Below are 20,688 nucleotides of genomic sequence, written 5' to 3' on the forward strand. Positions count from 1 at the left end.
GTCTGTTCCTCTGTCTGTTCCTCTGTCTGTTCCTCTCAGTGGGGTAGTGTTATGAGGATTACCAGACCCTCTGTCTGTTCCTCTCAGTGGGGTAGTGTTATGAGGATCACCAGACCCTCTGTCTGTTCCTCTGTCTGTTCCTCTGTCTGTTCCTCTGTCTGTTCCTCTGTCTGTTCCTCTCAGTGGGGTAGTGTTATGAGGATCACCAGACTCTCTGTCTGTTCCTCTGTCTGTTCCTCTGTCTGTTCCTCTGTCTGTTCCTCTCAGTGGGGTAGTGTTATGAGGATCACCAGACCCTCTGTCTGTTCCTCTGTCTGTTCCTCTGTCTGTTCCTCTGTCTGTTCCTCTCAGTGGGGTAGTGTTATGAGGATCACCACACCCTCTGTCTGTTCCTCTGTCTGTTCCTCTGTCTGTTCCTCTGTGGGGTAGTGTTATGAGGATCACCAGACCCTCTGTCTGTTCCTCTGTCTGTTCCTCTCAGTGGGGTAGTGTTATGAGGATCAACAGACCCTCTGTCTGTTCCTCTGTCTCTTCCTCTGTCTGTTCCTCTGTCTGTTCCTCTCAGTGGGGTAGTGTTATGAGGATCACCAGACCCTCTGTCTGTTCCTCTGTCTGTTCCTCTGTCTGTTCCTCTCAGTGGGGTAGTGTTATGAGGATCACCAGACCCTCTGTCTGTTCCTCTGTCTGTTCCTCTCAGTGGGGTAGTGTTATGAGGATCACCTGACTCTCTGTCTGTTCCTCTGTCTGTTCCGCTGTCTGTTCCTCTCAGTGGGGTAGTGTTATGAGGATCACCAGACCCTCTGTCTGTTCCTCTGTCTGTTCCTCTGTCTGTTCCTCTGTCTGTTCCTCTCAGTGGGGTAGTGTTATGAGGATCACCTGACTCTCTGTCTGTTCCTCTGTCTGTTCCGCTGTCTGTTCCTCTCAGTGGGGTAGTGTTATGAGGATCACCAGACCCTCTGTCTGTTCCTCTGTCTGTTCCTCTGTCTGTTCCTCTGTCTGTTCCTCTCAGTGGGGTAGTGTTATGAGGATTACCAGACTCTCTGTCTGTTCCTCTGTCTGTTCCTCTCAGTGGGGTAGTGTTATGAGGATTACCAGACTCTCTGTCTGTTCCTCTGTCTGTTCCTCTGTCTGTTCCTCTGTCTGTTCATCTCAGTGGGGTAGTGTTATGAGGATCACCAGACCCTCTGTCTGTTCCTCTGTCTGTTCCTCTCAGTGGGGTAGTGTTATGAGGATCACCAGACCCTCTGTCTGTTCCTCTGTCTGTTCCTCTCAGTGGGGTAGTGTTATGAGGATCACCAGACCCTCTGTCTGTTCCTCTGTCTGTTCCTCTGTCTGTTCCGCTGTCTGTTCCTCTCAGTGGGGTAGTGTTATGAGGATCACCAGACCCTCTGTCTGTTCCTCTGTCTGTTCCTCTGTCTGTTCCTCTGTCTGTTCCTCTCAGTGGGGTAGTGTTATGAGGATCACCTGACTCTCTGTCTGTTCCTCTGTCTGTTCCGCTGTCTGTTCCTCTCAGTGGGGTAGTGTTATGAGGATCACCAGACCCTCTGTCTGTTCCTCTGTCTGTTCCTCTGTCTGTTCCTCTGTCTGTTCCTCTCAGTGGGGTAGTGTTATGAGGATTACCAGACTCTCTGTCTGTTCCTCTGTCTGTTCCTCTCAGTGGGGTAGTGTTATGAGGATTACCAGACTCTCTGTCTGTTCCTCTGTCTGTTCCTCTGTCTGTTCCTCTGTCTGTTCATCTCAGTGGGGTAGTGTTATGAGGATCACCAGACCCTCTGTCTGTTCCTCTGTCTGTTCCTCTCAGTGGGGTAGTGTTATGAGGATCACCAGACCCTCTGTCTGTTCCTCTGTCTGTTCCTCTCAGTGGGGTAGTGTTATGAGGATCACCAGACCCTCTGTCTGTTCCTCTGTCTGTTCCTCTGTCTGTTCCTCTGTCTGTTCCTCTCAGTGGGGTAGTGTTATGAGGATCACCAGACTCTCTGTCTGTTCCTCTGTCTGTTCCTCTGTCTGTTCCTCTGTCTGTTCCTCTCAGTGGGGTAGTGTTATGAGGATCACCAGACCCTCTGTCTGTTCCTCTGTCTGTTCCTCTGTCTGTTCCTCTGTCTGTTCCTCTCAGTGGGGTAGTGTTATGAGGATCACCAGACCCTCTGTCTGTTCCTCTGTCTGTTCCTCTGTCTGTTCCTCTGTCTGTTCCTCTGTCTGTTCCTCTCAGTGGGGTAGTGTTATGAGGATCACCAGACCCTCTGTCTGTTCCTCTGTCTGTTCCTCTCAGTGGGGTAGTGTTATGAGGATCACCAGACCCTCTGTCTGTTCCTCTGCCTGTTCCTCTCAGTGGGGTAGTGTTATGAGGATCACCAGACTCTCTGTCTGTTCCTCTCAGAGGGGTAGTGCCCTGTCCTTTCCTGTCTGTCTTTTTCTTTCTCTAGCTTTCTGCCTCTGTAACCCCCTCATGTTTCTACCAGTGTTCTTCTCTGAGCCAAGTTTACTCAGTATAAACCCCCAAAGTCTCTCTCTCTCTCTCTAGTTCTATTTGTGAAATGGGTAAATGTCTCTACAGCACATTTCCACAGAAGGCGGATTATGTTGGAATCGATTGGATTCTGTGTGCGGATTATAATAATTTACATTAATTATACAGCGATAAACTAGGATCTCTCTCTTTCTCTCCTGGCCTCCTTTCTCAGATACTGTTCTCTCTTTCTCTGGTGCATCTCATTTATCACCCTCTGTTTCCCTCCTCTACTCTCTCCGTTTCCCTCCTCTACTCTCTCCGTTTCCCTCCTCTACTCTCTCCGTTTCCCACCTCTACTCTCTCCGTTTCCCTCCTCTACTCTCTCCGTTTCCCTCCTCTACTCTCTCCGTTTCCCTCCTCTACTCTCTCTGTTTCCCTCCTCTACTCTCTCTGTTTCCCTCCTCTACTCTCTCCGTTTCCCACCTCTACTCTCTCCGTTTCCCTCCTCTACTCTCTCCGTTTCCCTCCTCTACTCTCTCCGTTTCCCACCTCTACTCTCTCCGTTTCCTTCCTCTACTCTCTCCGTTTCCCACCTCTACTCTCTCCGTTTCCCTCCTCTACTCTCTCCGTTTCCTTCCTCTACTCTCTCCGTTTCCCACCTCTACTCTCTCCGTTTCCCACCTCTACTCTCTCCGTTTCCCTCCTCTACTCTCTCCGTTTCCTTCCTCTACTCTCTCCGTTTCCCACCTCTACTCTCTCCGTTTCCTTCCTCTACTCTCTCCGTTTCCCACCTCTACTCTCTCCGTTTCCCACCTCTACTCTCTCCGTTTCCCTCCTCTACTCTCTCCGTTTCCCACCTCTACTCTCTCCGTTTCCCACCTCTACTCTCTCCGTTTCCTTCCTCTACTCTCTCCGTTTCCCACCTCTACTCTCTCCGTTTCCCACCTCTACTCTCTCCGTTTCCTTCCTCTACTCTCTCCGTTTCCCACCTCTACTCTCTCCGTTTCCTTCCTCTACTCTCTCCGTTTCCCACCTCTACTCTCTCCGTTTCCCTCCTCTACTCTCTCCGTTTCCCTCTTCTACTCTCTCCGTTTCCTTCCTCTACTCTCTCCGTTTCCCTCCTCTACTCTCTCCGTTTCCCTCCTCTACTCTCTCCGTTTCCCTCCTCTACTCTCTCCGTTTCCCTCCTCTACTCTCTCCGTTTCCCTCCTCTACTCTCTCCGTTTCCCTCCTCTACTCTCTCCGTTTCCCTCCTCTACTCTCTCCGTTTCCCTCCTCTACTCTCTCCGTTTCCCTCCTCTACTCTCTCCGTTTCCCTCCTCTACTCTCTCCGTTTCCCTCCTCTACTCTCTCCGTTTCCCTCCTCTACTCTCTCCGTTTCCCTCCTCTACTCTCTCCGTTTCCCTCCTCTACTCTCTCCGTTTCCCTCCTCTACTTTCTCCGTTTCCCTCCTCTACTCTCTCCGTTTCCCTCCTCTACTCTCTCCGTTTCCCTCCTCTACTCTCTCCGTTTCCCTCCTCTACTCTCTCCGTTTCCCTCCTCTACTCTCTCCGTTTCCCTCCTCTACTCTCTCCGTTTCCCTCCTCTACTCTCTCCGTTTCCCTCCTCTACTCTCTCCGTTTCCCTCCTCTACTCTCTCCGTTTCCCTCCTCTACTCTCTCCGTTTCCCTCCTCTACTCTCTCCGTTTCCCTCCTCTACTCTCTCCGTTTCCCTCCTCTACTCTCTCCGTTTCCCTCCTCTACTCTCTCCGTTTCCCTCCTCTACTCTCTCCGTTTCCCTCCTCTACTCTCTCCGTTTCCCTCTTCTACTCTCTCCGTTTCCCTCTTCTACTCTCTCTGTTTCCCTCCTCTACTCTCTCTGTTTCCCTCCTTTACTCTCTATATTTCCATTGTTCTTTCTCTCCCCTTTCCTACTTTACTTCCTCTATCCCTTCTTCTCTCTCTTCTTTTACACTCTCTCTCCTTCCTCGTTTCCTTTCTGTCGCTGGTTTGCAATGTTGTGATCAATGGTCCTCAGAGGCTCATGGGCTTTTCATGACCTTGTTTTCATCTATTCTGTTTCAACCCCCAGGCTGTTTCTGTCTGCTATCATCTCTCTTCCTCTCCTTTCCTCTCCTCGTTCTCAGTCTCAGCCCCCAGGCTGTTTCTGTCTGCTATCATCTCTCTTCCTCTCCTTTCCTCTCCTCGTTCTCTGTCTCAGTCAGTCTCAAGTGGATAGACCTCTACTCTCTTCTCTCATCTCTCTGTCTCAGCCAGTCTCAAGTGGATAGACCTCTACTCTCCTCTCTCTCTCCGTCTCAGTCAGTCTCAAGTGGATAGACCTCTACTCTCCTCTCTCATCTCTCTCTCTCCGTCTCAGTCAGTCTCAAGTGGATAGACCTCTACTCTCCTCTCTCATCTCTCTCTCTCCGTCTCAGTCAGTCTCAAGTGGATAGACCTCTACTCTCCTCTCATCTCTCATCGACTCCCAGACTGCATCCTGCTGCTTCCAGCTACCTCCTGCTGCCTCTCCAGCTTCCTCCCAAGCTGCTTCCAGCTACCTCCTGCTGCCTCTCCAGCTTCCTCCCAAGCTGCTTCCAGCTACCTCCTGCTGCCTCTCCAGCTTCCTCCCAAGCTGCCTCTGCAGCTTCCTCCCAGGCTGCCTCCTGCTGCTTCCAGCTACCTCCCAGGCTGCCTCCTGCTGCCTCTCAGCTACCTCCTGCTGCCTCTCAGCTACCTCCTGCTGCCTCTCCAGCTTCCTCCCAGGCTGCCTCTCCAGCTTCCTCCCAGGCTGCCTCTCCAGCTTCCTCCCAGGCTGCCTCTCCAGCTTCCTCCCAGGCTGCCTCTCCAGCTTCCTCCCAGGCTGCCTCTCCAGCTTCCTCCCAGGCTGCCTCTCCAGCTTCCTCCCAGGCTGCCTCTCCAGCTTCCTCCCAGGCTGCCTCTCCTGTTTATGTGTCCATACCTCTTTTCCTATTTATTAGTCTTCTCTCTGCAGTCGTTCTAAATTTTCATTCTCTCGTTCTCTCTTTCCTCTTCTATCCCTCTCTCTCTCTCTCTCTCTCAGCCACTATGAAGCATGCTGCTTGATTACTCTTGTGCAGTAATGCTAAATCTTTTTAAGATGAATGCACTAATGAAGTCACTCTGGATAAGAGTCTCTGCTAAATGCCTCAATTGTAAATGTAACACTCTCGCTCTCTCTCTCTCTCTCTATCCCTCATTCTTTAATTCTCTCTCTCTTCCATATCTCTCTCTCTCAGCCACGATGAAGCAGGTAGCTCGTACGGTGGCTAAAGTGGAGCTGTCTGATCATGTGTGTGACGTCGTGTTTGCTCTGTTCGACAGCGATGGTGAGTAGGCGTGTGAGTGTTCTTTATTGTTCCCTGACTAATGGTTATCTCTATTGTTAACTAATGAAAACAATATCGCTCTCTTTTTCTCCCTCTCCTTCCTTATTGTAATGCATATCTCCTTCCATCTGTCTCTGTCCTCTTATTCTCCTTCCATCTGCCTGTCTGTCCTCTTATTCTCCTTCCATCTGTCTGGCTGTCCTCTTATTCTCCTTCCACCTGTCTGTCTGTCCTCTTATTCTCCTTCCATCTGTCTGGCTGTCCTCTTATTCTCCTTCCACCTGTCTGTCTGTCCTCTTATTCTCCTCCCATCTGTCTGGCTGTCCTCTTATTCTCCTTCCACCTGTCTGTCCCTTTATTCTCCTTCCATCTGTCTGGCTGTCCTCTTATTCTCCTTCCACCTGTCTGTCCCTTTATTCTCCTTCCATCTGCCTGTCTGTCCTCTTATTCTCCTTCCATCTGTCTGGATGTCCTCTTATTCTCCTTCCATCTGTCTGGCTGTCCTCTTATTCTCCTTCCATCTGTCTGGCTGTCCTCTTATTCTCCTTCCACCTGTCTGTCTGTCCTCTTATTCTCCTTCCATCTGTCTGGCTGTCCTCTTATTCTCCTTCCACCTGTCTGTCTGTCCTCTTATTCTCCTCCCATCTGTCTGGCTGTCCTCTTATTCTCCTTCCACCTGTCTGTCCCTTTATTCTCCTTCCATCTGTCTGTCTGTCCTCTTATTCTCCTTCCATCTGTCTGTCTGTCCTCTTATTCTCCTTCCATCTGTCTGGCTGTCCTCTTATTCTCCTTCCTTCTGTCTGGCTGTCCTCTTATTCTCCTTCCTTCTGTCTGTCTGTCCTCTTATTCTCCTTCCACCTGTCTGTGTGTGCTCTTATTCTCCTTCCACCTGTCTGTCCCTTTATTCTCCTTCTGTCTGTGTGTGCTCTTATTCTCCTTCCACCTGTCTGTCCCTTTATTCTCCTTCTGTCTGTGTGTGCTCTTATTCTCCTTCCACCTGTCTGTCCCTTTATTCTCCTTCTGTCTGTGTGTGCTCTTATTCTCCTTCCACCTGTCTGTCCCTTTATTCTCCTTCTGTCTGTGTGTGCTCTTATTCTCCTTCCATCTGTCTGTCCTCCTATCTATCAATCCCTCTCTTCTTCTCTCTCCCTTTCCCCTTGATTGAATCCTCCCTCCAGGTAATGAAGAACTGAGTAATAAGGAGTTTGTAGCCATAATGAAGCAGCGTCTGATGCGAGGTCTAGAGAAACCTAAAGACATGGGGTTCACCCGGTTGGTACGAGCCATGGTGAAGTGTGCCCAAGAAACCGCACGGGACTTCGCCTCTCCCAAACAGAATTAGAGACCTGTGTCTGTGTGTGTGTCTGTGTGTCTGTGTCTGTGTCTGTGGTCTACTCTACACAAAGACCAGCCCGAGGCTTCCATCCCCGTCTCTTCTTTTAAATGCCAACAATAGGCAACTATAACTCAGTATATCTCATCAGAACAAAGGGAGATTAAACTCATTAGGACCTCAGATATGATGGGAACATAATTAGTCACGTAATCTACTACAATGTGCTTTGTGCTTAGTTGGGCATTATACTGAGGCCTGTATCTCAAATGGCACCCTATTCCCTATACCGTACCCTATTCCCTATACCGTACCCTATTCCCTATACCGTACCCTATTCCCTATACCGTACCCTATTCCCTATACCGTACCCTATTCCCTATACCGTACCCTATTCCCTATACCGTACCCTATTCCCTATACCGTACCCTATTCCCTATACCGTACCCTATTCCCTATACGGTACATTTGAAAGTATTCAGACCCCTTGACTTTTTCCACATTTTGTAACGTTACAACCTTATTCTAAAAATGGGTTAAATAGTTTTTTCCCCTCCTGAATGTACACACAATATGCCATAATGACAAAGCAAAAACAGTTTTTTTTTTAATGTTCATTTACATGAGTAATCAGACCCTTTACTCAGTACTTTGGCAGCGATTACAGCCTTGAGTCTTCTTGGGTATGACGCTACAAGCTTGGCACACCTGTATTTGGGGAGTTTCTCCCATTCTTCTCTGCAGATCCTCTCAAACTCTGTCAGGTTGGATGGGGAGCGTCGCTGCACAGCTATTTTCAGGTCTCTCCAGAGATGTTCGATCGGGTTCAAGTCCGGGTTCTGGCTGGGCCACTCAAGGACATTCAGAGACTTGTCCCGAAGCCACTCCTGGGTTTTCTTGGCTGTGTGCTTAGTGTCATTGTCGTGTGGGAGGGTAAACCTTGACCCCAGTCTGATGTTCTGAGCACTGTGGGGCAGGTTTTCATCAAGGATCTCTCTGTACTTTTCTCCATTCATCTTTCCCTCGATCCTGACTAGTCTTCCAGTTCCTGCCTCTGAAAAACATCCCCACAGCATGATGCTGCCACCACCATGCTTCACCGTAAGGATGGTGCCAGATTTCCTCCAGAAGTGACGCTTGGCATTCAGGCCAAAGAGTTCAATCTTGGTTTCATCAGACCAGGGAATCTTGTTTCTCATGGTCTGAGAGTCTTTAGGTGCCTTTTGGCAAACTCCAAGCAGGCTGTCATGTGCCTTTCACTGAGGAGTGGCTTCCATCTGGCCAGTCTACCGTAAAGGCCTGATTGGTGGAGTGCTGCAGAGATGGTTGTCCTTCTGGAAGTTTCTCCCATCTCCACAGAGGAACTCTGGAGCTCTGTCAGAGTGACCATCAGGTTCTTGGTCACTTCCCTGACTAAGGCCCTTCTCCCCCGATTGCTCAGTTTGGCCGGGCGGCCAGCTCTTGGAAGAGTCTTGGTGGTTCCAAACTTCTTCCATTGAAGAATGATGGAGGCAACTGTGTTCTTGGGGACCTTCAATGCTGAAGAAATGTTTTGGTACCCTTCCTCAGATCTGTGCCTCGACACAATCCTGTCTCAGAGCTCTACGGACAATTCCTTCGACCTCATGGCTCGGTTTGTGCTCTGACATGCACTGTCAACTGTGGGACCTTATATAGACAGGTGTGTGCCTTTCCAAATCATGTCCAATCAACTACTTTTCACAGGTGGACTCCAAGTTGTAGAAACATCGCAAGAATGCCCAATGGAAACAGGATGCACCTGAGCTCAATTTTGGGTCTCATAGCAAATGGTATGAATACTTATGTAAATAAGGTATTTCTGTAGTGCACTACTTTTGACTAGAGCCCTATGGGTAGTACACTACTTTTGACTAGAGCCCTATGGGTAGTGCACTACTTTTGACTAGAGCCCTATGGGTAGTGCACTACTTTTGACCAGAGCCCTATGGGTAGTGCACTACTTTTGACCAGAGCCCTATGGGGTAGTGCACTACTTTTGACCAGAGCCCTGTGGGTAGTGCACTACTTTTAACCAGAGCCCTATGGGTAGTGCACTACTTTTGACCAGAGCCCTATGGGTAGTGCACTACTTTTGACCAGAGCCCTATGGGTAGTGCACTACTTTTGACTAGAGCCCTATGGGTAGTGCACTACTTTTGACCAGAGCCCTATGGGTAGTGTACTACTTTTGACCAGAGCCCTATGGGTAGTGCACTACTTTTGACCAGAGCCCTATGGGTAGTGCACTACTTTTGACCAGAGCCCTATGGGTAGTGTACTACTTTTGACCAGAGCCCTATGGGTAGTGCACTACTTTTGACCAGAGCCCTATGGGTAGTGCACTACTTTAGACCAGAGGCCCTATGGGTAGTGCACTACTTTAGATCAGAGGCCCTATGGGTAGTGCACTACTTTAGACCAGAGCCCTAAGGTAGTGCACTACTTTAGACCAGAGCCCTATGGGTAGTGCACTACTTTAGACCAGAGCCCTATGGGTAGTGCACTACTTTAGACCAGAGCACTATGGGTAGTGCACTACTTTAGACCAGAGCACTATGGGTAGTGTACTACTTTAGACCAGAGCCCTATGGGTAGTGCACTACTTTAGACCAGAGCACTATGGGTAGTGCACTACTTTAGACCAGAGCCCTATGGGTAGTACACTAGTTTTAACCAGAGCCCTATGGGTAGTGCACTAGTTTTAACCAGAGCCCTATGGGTAGTGCACTACTTTTAACCAGAGCCCTATGGGTAGTGCACTACTTTTGACCAGAGCCCTATGGGTAGTGCACTAGTTTTAACCAGAGCCCTATGGGTAGTGCACTACTTTTAACCAGAGCCCTATGGGTAGTGCACTACTTTTGACCAGAGCCCTATGGGTAGTGCACTAGTTTTAACCAGAGCCCTATGGGTAGTGCACTACTTTTGACCAGAGCCCTATGTGTAACGGTGCTCTTCATCCGAAGAGGAGGAACAGGGATTGAACCAAAATGCAGCGTCGTGATATGACATGATTTAATAGACGAAAATAAACACGAAAACACTTTAACAAACTACAAAACAACAAACAACGTAGACGCACCTGAACATAAGAACTTACATGACACGAAGAACGCATGAAACAGGAACAGACTACATAAACCGAACAAACAAACCGAAAACAGTCCCGTGTGGCGTAACATACACAGACACTGACACAGGAGACAACCACCCACAAACAAACAGTGTGAAAACACCTACCTTAATATGGCTCTCAATCAGAGGAAATGAAAACCACCTGCCTCTAATTGAGAGCCATATCAGGTCACCCTTTAACCAACATAGAAACACACAACATAGACTACCCACCCAAACTCACGCCCTGACCGTCAAACACATACAAAATAACAGAAAACTGGTCAGGAACGTGACACTATGGGTCTTCTTATGAGCCCTGGTCAAACGTAGTGCACCAGGTAGGGAATAAGGTGTCATTTAGTATGCTGCCTGACTGAACTGAAATGATACAGCACAGTTTGTCTTAAGGGGCTTTCCATAGGCTGCTGTAATGTGAAACTAAAGCATTGTGGGTATTTTTGGGGGGCGAGGTTTTGAAAATCTTGTATATTTATTGTTTTGCGGCAATGATGCTGCCTTGGGGAATGCCTGTGAATAAACTGATGCTGTCTTGGGGAATGCCTGTGATTAATCTGATGCTGTCTTGGGGAATGCCTGTGAATAAACTGATGCTGTCTTGGGGAATGCCTGTGAATAAACTGATGCTGTCTTGGGGAATGCCTGTGATTAAACTGATGCTGCCTTGGGGAATGCCTGTGATTAATCTGATGCTGTCTTGGGGAATGCCTGTGAATAAACTGATTCTGTCTTGGGGAATGCCTGTGAATAAACTGATGCTGTCTTGGGGAATGCCTGTGATTAATCTGATGCTGTCTTGGGGAATGCCTGTGAATAAACTGATTCTGTCTTGGGGAATGCCTGTGAATAAACTGATGCTGTCTTGGGGAATGCCTGTGAATAAACTGATGCTGTCTTGGGGAATGCCTGTGATTAAACTGATGCTGCCTTGGGGAATGCCTGTGATTAATCTGATGCTGTCTTGGGGAATGCCTGTGAATAAACTGATTCTGTCTTGGGGAATGCCTGTGAATAAACTGATGCTGTCTTGGGGAATGCCTGTGATTAATCTGATGCTGTCTTGGGGAATGCCTGTGAATAAACTGATTCTGTCTTGGGGAATGCCTGTGAATAAACTGATGCTGTCTTGGGGAATGCCTGTGAATAAACTGATGCTGTCTTGGGGAATGCCTGTGAATAAACTGATGCTGTCTTGGGGAATGCCTGTGAATAAACTGATGCTGTCTTGGGGAATGCCTGTGAATAAACTGATGCTGTCTTGGGGAATGCCTGTGAATAAACTGATGCTGTCTTGGGGAATGCCTGTGAATAAACTGATGCTGTCCTGGGGAAGGCCTGTGAATAAACTGATGCTGTCTTGGGGAATACCTGTGATTAAACCATCTTAACCTTTTCCCAAGTTAAACAGTACCTTCATAACCTCCGGTATAGTTTATCATAACCTTCATAACCTCCGGTATAGTTTATCAACTCCAGTCCTCGGGGGGCCTGATTGGAGTCCCGTTCTTCCCCACATCCCTGGCAAACACAGCTGATTTAAACCCAAAGATCATGATTAGTTGATTATTGGAGTCAGGTGTATTAGCTGGGGGCAAAAGTGTGACACCAATCATGCCCCCTGAGGACAGGAATAGCCCAGGCCTGGTCTAGATGGTTGATCTTTGACTGCTAAACACAAAGGAATATAATCATATTAGGCCCTAATTCTGTCCCAAAGTACAGTGTTCATTAGGATATTGTCTAATATATGTCCAGATGCTGTTATCGTGGGTTATCCTCTGCTGCCACCATCCCGTTATCGTGGGTTATCCTCTGCTGCCAGTATCCTGTTATCGTGGGTTATCCTCTGCTGCCAGTATCCTCTTATCGTGGGTTATCCTCTGCTGCCAGTATCCTGTTATCGTGGGTTATCCTCTGCTGCCAGTATCCCGTTATCGTGGGTTATCCTCTGCTGCCAGTATCCTCTTATCGTGGGTTATCCTCTGCTGCCAGTATCCCGTTATCGTGGGTTATCCTCTGCTGCCAGTATCCTGTTATCGTGGGTTATCCTCTGCTGCCAGCATCCTCTTATCGTGGGTTATCCTCTGCTGCCAGTATCCTGTTATCGTGGGTTATCCTCTGCTGCCAGCATCCCGTTATCGTGGGTTATACTATGCTGCCAGCATCCCGTTATCGTGGGTTATCCTCTGCTGCCACCATCCCGTTATCGTGGTGTTTTATTTCAGAGTTATTATTATTATTAGGACTTTATAAGATTAAAGAATCTCTTATTATTAGAAAACACACTGACTGACATGGTTTTCTTCACTTTCTCCTCTCTGTAGCCCCACCCCCTTCTCTCTATCACCCCACACCCTCTCCCCCTTCTCCCTTCACACTCTCTCTCTCTCCCCCACCCCCTCTCCCTTCCCCCTCTCTCTTCTCCCCCCCTCTCTCTATCTCACGTTTTTTGTTGTTCAGTTGGTCTACTTGACTTGTGGTTTATAGTGGTAATTTAATTTACACTCAGACACACCCACTGAATAAATTATAAAAGGATTGGATTATAAACCAATCCTTTTAGATTATTTTGTTTTGAGTGTGAAATAATGGGTGATCAAGTGTGTGTGCTAAGACCGAGGCTGTGTGTGCTAAGACCGAGGCTGTGTGTGCTAAGACAGAGGCTGTGTGTGCTAAGACCGAGGCTGTGTGTGCTAAGACAGAGGCTGTGTGTGCTAAGACCGAGGCCGTGTGTGCTAAGACAGAGGCCGTGTGTGTTAAGACAGAGGCCGTGTGTGCTAAGACCGAGGCCGTGTGTGCTAAGACAGAGGCCGTGTGTGCTAAGACAGAGGCCGTGTGTGTTAAGACAGAGGCCGTGTGTGCTAAGACAGAGGATGTGTGTGCTAAGACAGAGGCTGTGTGTGCTAAGACAGAGGCTGTGTGTGCTAAGACAGAGGCTGTGTGTGCTAAGACAGAGGCTGTGTGTGCTAAGACAGAGGCTGTGTGTGCTAAGACAGAGGCTGTGTGTGCTAAGACAGAGGCTGTGTGTGCTAAGACAGAGGCTGTGTGCTAAGACAGAGGCTGTGTTCTAAGACAGAGGCTGTGTGCTAAGACAGAGGCTGTGTGCTAAGACAGAGGCTGTGTGTGCTAAGACAGAGGCTGTGTGCTAAGACAGAGGCTGTGTGCTAAGACAGAGGCTGTGTGCTAAAACAGAGGCTGTGTGTGCTAAGACAGAGGTTGTGTGTGCTAAGACAGAGGCTGTGTGTGCTAAGACAGAGGCTGTGTGTGCTAAGACAGAGGCTGTGTGTGCTAAGACCGAGGCCGTGTGTGCTAAGACAGAGGCTGTGTGTGTTAAGACAGAGGCTGTGTGTGCTAAGACAGAGGCCGTGTGTGTTAAGACAGAGGCTGTGTGTGCTAAGACAGAGGCCGTGTGTGCTAAGACAGAGGCTGTGTGTGCTAAGACAGAGGCTGTGTGTGCTAAGACAGAGGCTGTGTGTGCTAAGACAGAGGCCGTGTGTGTTAAGACAGAGGCTGTGTGTGCTAAGACAGAGGCCGTGTGTGCTAAGACAGAGGGCAGTAGTAGTCAGCACTTATTTCTAATGTAAATGGATTGTTCCTCTGCCTCTGCTGTCAGCCCATTCAAATATTGTTCTAAATCACTCACACATCGCAGCACCCTAAAACACACACTCACACATCGCAGCACCCTAAAACACACACACACACATCGCAGCACCCTAAAACACACACACACACATCGCAGCACCCTAAAACACACACACACACATCGCAGCACCCTAAAACACACACACACACATCGCAGCACCCTAAAACACACACACACACATCGCAGCACCCTAAAACACACACACACACATCGCAGCACCCTAAAACACACACACACACACATCTCTACACCCTAAAACACACACACACACACACATCTCAGCACCCTAAAACACACACACACACATCGCAGCACCCTAAAACACACACACACACATCTCAGCACCCTAAAACACACACACACACATCGCAGCACCCTAAAACACACACACACACACACATCGCAGCAGCCTAAAACACTCAGTGTGGTGGCCACTCAGGGGTGATTGTTGAGGATGTGATTAGTTTGAAGTGTTTCTCTTCCCTATTCGTCATCCTTAGTCTTCCTGCCACAGCATCAAACTCAGAAATGGGTCAGGGAGAATGAACGCAAATAATCTGGCAACCAAGAACCAAATATGACTTGTGTTTAAAATATGTCAGAAACTCCTGCTCAGAAACTGGGGCAAACTAATATCCAGGAATCTGAATTTCATATAAAACCTGTCAAATGTCATTATCATCAGAACTTCGACTTGCCTCAAGAAACAGCCGGGGGGGAAAAACCTGCTGAACACCAAAACAAACTAAAAACGTCACAAAATGATGAAATAATATATGTAATGTATGTATGTATATATATATATATATATATATATATATATATATATATATATATATATATATATATATATATATATATATATAAATAATATATCTGTTTGACTGGGAAGCGGCAGGCTTTATTCCATGGATAGACAACAGAAGGTTATAAATTCCAATCTCACTAATGTCACTATAAAATATAAATGTGTTTTGCACGATTAAATTATATCAAATCAAATGTTATTTGTCTCATACACAACAGGTGTAGCAGACCTTACAGTGAAATGCTTACTTAAAAGCTCTTAACCAACAATGCAGTTAAGAAAATACCACCCCAAAAAAAAGAAACCAAGTAACAAATATTTCAAGAGCATTAGTGAAATAACAATAGCGAGGCTATATACAGAGGGTACCGGTACAGAGTCAATGTGGAGGCTATATACAGGGGGTACCGGTACAGAGTCAATGTGGAGTCTATATACAGGGGGTACCGGTACAGAGTTAATGTGAAGGCTATATACAGGGGGTACCGGTACAGAGTCAATGTGGGGACTATATACAGGGGGTACCGGTACAGAGTCAATGTGGAGGCTATTTACAGGGGGTACCGGTACAGAGTCAATGTGGAGGCTATATACAGGGGGTACCGGTACAGAGTCAATGTGGAGGCTATATACAGGGGGTACCGGTACAGAGTCAATGTGGAGGCTATATACAGGGTGGTACCGGTACAGAGTCAATGTGGAGGCTATATACAGGGGGGTACCGGTACAGAGTCAATGTGGAGGCTATATACAGGGGGTACTGGTACAGAGTCAATGTGGAGGCTATATACAGGGGGTACCGGTACAGAGTCAATGTGGAGGCTATATACAGGGAGTACCGGTACAGAGTCAATGTGGAGGCTATATACAGGGGGGTACCGGTACAGAGTCAATGTGGAGGCTATATACAGGGGATACCGGTACAGAGTCAATGTGGAGGCTATATACAGGGTGTTACGGTACAGAGTCAATGTGGAGGCTATATACAGGGGATACCGGTACAGAGTCAATGTGGAGGCTATATACAGGGGGGTACGGTACAGAGTCAATGTGGAGGCTATATACAGGGGGTACCGGTACAGAGTCAATGTGGAGGCTATATACAGGGGGGTACCGGTACAGAGTCAATGTGCGGGGGCACCGGTTAATTGAGGTAATATATACATGTAGGTAGAGTTATTAAAGTGATCATGCATAGATAACAACAGAGTAGCAGCAGCGTAAAATAGGGAGGGGGGGGGGCAATGCAAATAGTCTGGGTAGCCATTTGATTAGCTGTTCAGGAGTCTTATGGCTTGAGGGTAGAAGCTGTTTAGAAGCCTCTTGGACCTAGACTTGGCGCTCCGGTACCGCGAGAACAGTCTATGACTAGGGTGGCTGGAGTCTTTGACAACGTTTAGGGCCTTCCTCTGACACCGCCTGGTATAGAGGTCCTGGATGGCAGGAAGCTTGGCCCCAGTGATGTACTGGGCCGTTCGCACTACCCTCTGTAGTGCCTTGTGGTCGGAGGCAGAGCAGTTGCCATACCAGGCGGTGATGCAACCAGTCAGGATGCTCTCGATGGTGCAGCTGTAGAACATTTTGAGTATCTGAGGACCCATGCCAAATCTTTTCAGTCTCCTGAGGGGGAATAGGTTTTGTCGTGCCCTCTTCATGACTGTCTTGGTGTGCTTGGACCATGTTAGTTTCTTGGTAATGTGGACACCAAGGAACTTGAAGCTCTCAACCTGCTCCACTACAGCCCTGTCAATGAGAATAGGGGGCGTGCTCGGTCCTCTTTATCCTGTAGTCCACAATAATCTCCTTTGTCTTGATCACGTTGAAGGAGAGGTTGTTGTCCTGGCACCACACGGCCAGGTCTCTGACCTCCTCCCTATAGGCTGTGTCGTTGTTGTCGGTGATCAAGCCTACCACCATTGTGTCATTGGCCAAACTTAATGATGGTGTTGAAGTCGTGATGTTACCTGAGAAAATGTATTTGAATGTGTCTTATCATAAAAGTTAACCCAAAATAAACTAGCAGTGTTATTAAAAATCTTTTTGAAACAGTCACTGAAAGTTTTTGGAAAGTTATTCAAATAACCTATCATTTCAGTTCTCAGAACGTTAATAAAACCTGCCAGGAAAACTTTCAAGAAACCAAAGTAAAAATGTTCTCAGAACCTCTCTGGAACCATAGTAAAACGTTCTCAGAACCTCTCTGCAACCTAAAAATAAAACATTGCCAGAACAGGTGAAATGTTCACTTCTGTTCTCAGAACGTTTTTTTTTTTTTAAACATTCAGTTTACCGGTCAGGAAACGTATAGCATCATTCTCACAACCAATGTTAAACCAAAAACATACGTTCCCACAACTTCCAAGGAACCAAATGTGCTAGCTGGGGCTTCTGAAATAAAAAGTGGGAGCACTTCCTGTCCTTAACAGTGACCTCTCTTCATAGACACCAAAACCACCAAAGCTGGAAACCTCACCATTGATGACACCATTGTCTCTCCCTCCCCCATTAAATAGATAAGTCGCCTGTATGAAGAGGAGAAAGCGCATTTCATTAAAAGGGATATGTACAGCACAGGAGCAAGCTTACACAATACAGTGGATTGGCTCCAACGAGTCCTAGTTTAGTGCTGTTGAAACGATCTCTTTAACACCAGAGGTGGACACAAAGTACAACACCTCCTACTTGATGCTAATATCACGTACATTGAGGTGAGAAGCGAGCCAGTTTAGGCCTTTTTCTTTACCTTCAGTCAGAGGTTCCAAATAGAGCTTCTGGAGAATCTCTCCCAAAAGTCCTCCTCTTCCTGAAGCACAGGAAGAGACACGTATTATACAGTCAGGTATCTACAGTTTATATACAGTTGAAGTCGGAAGTTTACATACACTTAGGTTGGAGTCATTAAAACTATTTTTTCAACCACTCCACAAATTTCTTGTTAACAAACTATAGTTTTGGCAAGTCGGTTAAGGACATCTACTTTGTGCATGACACAAGTCATTTTTCCAACAATTGTTTACAGACAGATTATTTCACTTATAATTCACTGTATCACAATTCCAGTGGGTCAGAAGTTTACATACACTAAGTTGACTGTGCCATTAAACAGCTTGGAAAATTGCAGGAAATGATGTCATGGTTTTAGAAGCTTCTGATAGGCTAATTGACATAATTTGAGTCAATTGGAGGTGTACCTGTGGATGTATTTCAAGGACTACCTTCAAACTCAGTGCCTCGTTGCTTGATATCATGGGGAAATCAAATGAAATCAGCCAAGACCTCAGAAAAACATTTGTAGACCTCCACAAGTCTGGTTCATCCTTGGGAGAAATTTCCAAACGCCTGAAGGTACCACGTTCATCTGTACAAACAATAGTACGCAAGTATAAACACCATGGGACCACGCAGCCGTCATACCGCTCAGGAAGGAGACGCTTTCTGTCTCCTAGAGATGTACGTACTTTGGTGCGAAAAGAACAACAGCAAAGGACCTTGTGAAGATGCTGGAGGAAAAAGGTACAAAAGTATCTATATCCACAGTAAAACGAGTCCTATATCGACATAACCTGAAAGGCCGCTCAGCAAGGAAGAAGCCACTGCTCCAAAACCGCCATTAAAAAGCCAGACTACGGTTTGCAACTGCACATGGGGACAAAGATCATACTTTTTGGTCAAGGGTGGCAGCATCATGTTGTGGAGGTGCTTTGCTGTAGGAGGGACTGGTGCACTTCACAAAATAGATGACACCATGAGGGAGGAAAAGTATCAAATCAAATCAAATTTTATTTGTCACATACACATGGTTAGCAGATGTTAATGCGAGTGTAGCGAAATGCTTGTGCTTCTAGTTCCGAAGTATGTGGATATATTGAAGCAACATCTCAAGGCATCAGTCAGGATGTTAAAGCTTGGTCGCAAATGGGTCTTCCAAATGGACAATGACCCCAAGCATACTTCCAAAGTTGTAGCAAAATTGCTTAAGGACAACAAAGTCAAGGTATTGGAGTGGCCAGGTAATTATATAGTCAGATATCTACAGTGTATATGGTCAGGTAATTATATAGTCAGATATCTACAGTGTATATAGTCAGGTAATTATATAGTCAGATATCTACAGTGTATATAGTCAGGTAATTATATAGTCAGATATCTACAGTGTATATAGTCAGGTTATTATATAGTCAGATATCTACAGTGTATATAGTCAGGTAATTATATAGTCAGATATCTACAGTGTATATAGTCAGATATCTACAGTTTATATAGTCAGATATCTACAGTGTATATAGTCAGGTTATTATATAGTCAGATATCTACAGTGTATATAGTCAGGTTATTATATAGTCAGATATCTACAGTGTATATAGTCAGGTTATTATATAGTCAGATATCTACAGTGTATATAGTCAGGTAATTATATAGTCAGATATCTACAGTTTATATAGTCAGATATCTACAGTGTATATAGTCAGGTTATTATATAGTCAGATATCTACAGTGTATATAGTCAGGTAATTATATAGTCAGATATCTACAGTGTATATAGTCAGATATCTACAGTTTATATAGTCAGATATCTACAGTGTATATAGTCAGGTTATTATATAGTCAGATATCTACAGTTTATATAGTCAGGTAATTATATAGTCAGATATCTACAGTTTATATAGTCAGATATCTACAGTGTATATAGTCAGGTAATTATATAGTCAGATATCTACAGTTTATATAGTCAGATATCTACAGTGTATATAGTCAGGTTATTATATAGTCAGATATCTACAGTGTATATAGTCAGGTAATTATATAGTCAGATATCTACAGTGTATATAGTCAGGTAATTATATAGTCAGATATCTACAGTGTATATAGTCAGGTAATTATATAGTCAGATATCTACAGTGTATATAGTCAGATATCTACAGTGTATATAGTCAGGTTATTATATAGTCAGATATCTACAGTGTATATAGTCAGGTAATTATATAGTCAGATATCTACAGTTTATATAGTCAGATATCTACAGTGTATATAGTCAGGTAATTATATAGTCAGATATCTACAGTGTATATAGTCAGATATCTACAGTTTATATAGTCAGATATCTACAGTGTATATAGTCAGGTTATTATATAGTCAGATATCTACAGTGTATATAGTCAGGTTATTATATAGTTAGATATCTACAGTGTATATAGTCAGATATCTACAGTTTATATAGTCAGATATCTACAGTGTATATAGTCAGGTTATTATATAGTCAGATATCTACAGTTTATATATAGTCAGGTTATTATATAGTCAGATATCTACAGTTTATATGGTCAGGTTATTATATAAATCAAATTGTATTTGTCACGTACACATGGTTAGCAGATGTTAATGCGAGTGTAGAGAAATGCTTGTGCTTCTAGTTCCGACCAATGTAGTAATAACCAACGAGTAATCTAACCTAACAATTCCACAACATTTACATTACATTTAAGTCATTTAGCAGACGCTCTTATCCAGAGCGACTTACAAATTGGTGCATTCACCTTATGACATCCAGTGGAACAGCCACTTTACAATAGTGCATCAGATCTTTTAAGGGAGGGGGGGGGGGGGGGGGGGCAGAAGGATTGCTTTATCCTAGGTATTCCTTGAAGAGGTGGGGTTTCAGGTGTCTCCGGAAGGTGGTGATTGACTCCGCTGTCCTGGCGTCGTGAGGGAGTTTGTTCCACCATTGGGGGGCCAGAGCAGCGAACAGTTTTGACTGGGCTGAGCGGGAACTGTACTTCCTCAGTGGTAGGGAGGCGAGCAGGCCAGAGGTGGATGAACGCAGTGCCCTTGTTTGGGTGTAGGGCCTGATCAGAGCCTGAAGGTACTGAGGTGCCGTTCCCCTCACAGCTCCGTAGGCAAGCACCATGGTCTTGTAGCGGATGCGAGCTTCAACTGGAAGCCAGTGGAGAGAGCGGAGGAGCGGGGTGA

General features: G+C 46.1%; 1 protein-coding gene across 1 annotated transcript in view; it reads left to right on the forward strand.

Annotated features, from left to right (window-relative positions):
* Window positions 1-9,260, forward strand: part of LOC129828436 (calcium uptake protein 1, mitochondrial-like) — a 36,001-nt gene extending 26,741 nt beyond the window's left edge. The window contains exons 6-7 of the mRNA XM_055889484.1: window positions 5,689-5,778; window positions 6,957-9,260. Of these exons, the coding sequence (XP_055745459.1) occupies window positions 5,689-5,778; window positions 6,957-7,120 (254 nt within the window). The 3' untranslated portion in view covers window positions 7,121-9,260. The remainder of the gene's footprint in view (window positions 1-5,688; window positions 5,779-6,956) is intronic.
* The last annotated feature ends 11,428 nt before the right edge of the window (window positions 9,261-20,688 follow it).

Source organism: Salvelinus fontinalis, chromosome 30 (assembly GCF_029448725.1).
Source record: "Salvelinus fontinalis isolate EN_2023a chromosome 30, ASM2944872v1, whole genome shotgun sequence".
NCBI classification, from domain to species: domain Eukaryota; kingdom Metazoa; phylum Chordata; class Actinopteri; order Salmoniformes; family Salmonidae; genus Salvelinus; species Salvelinus fontinalis.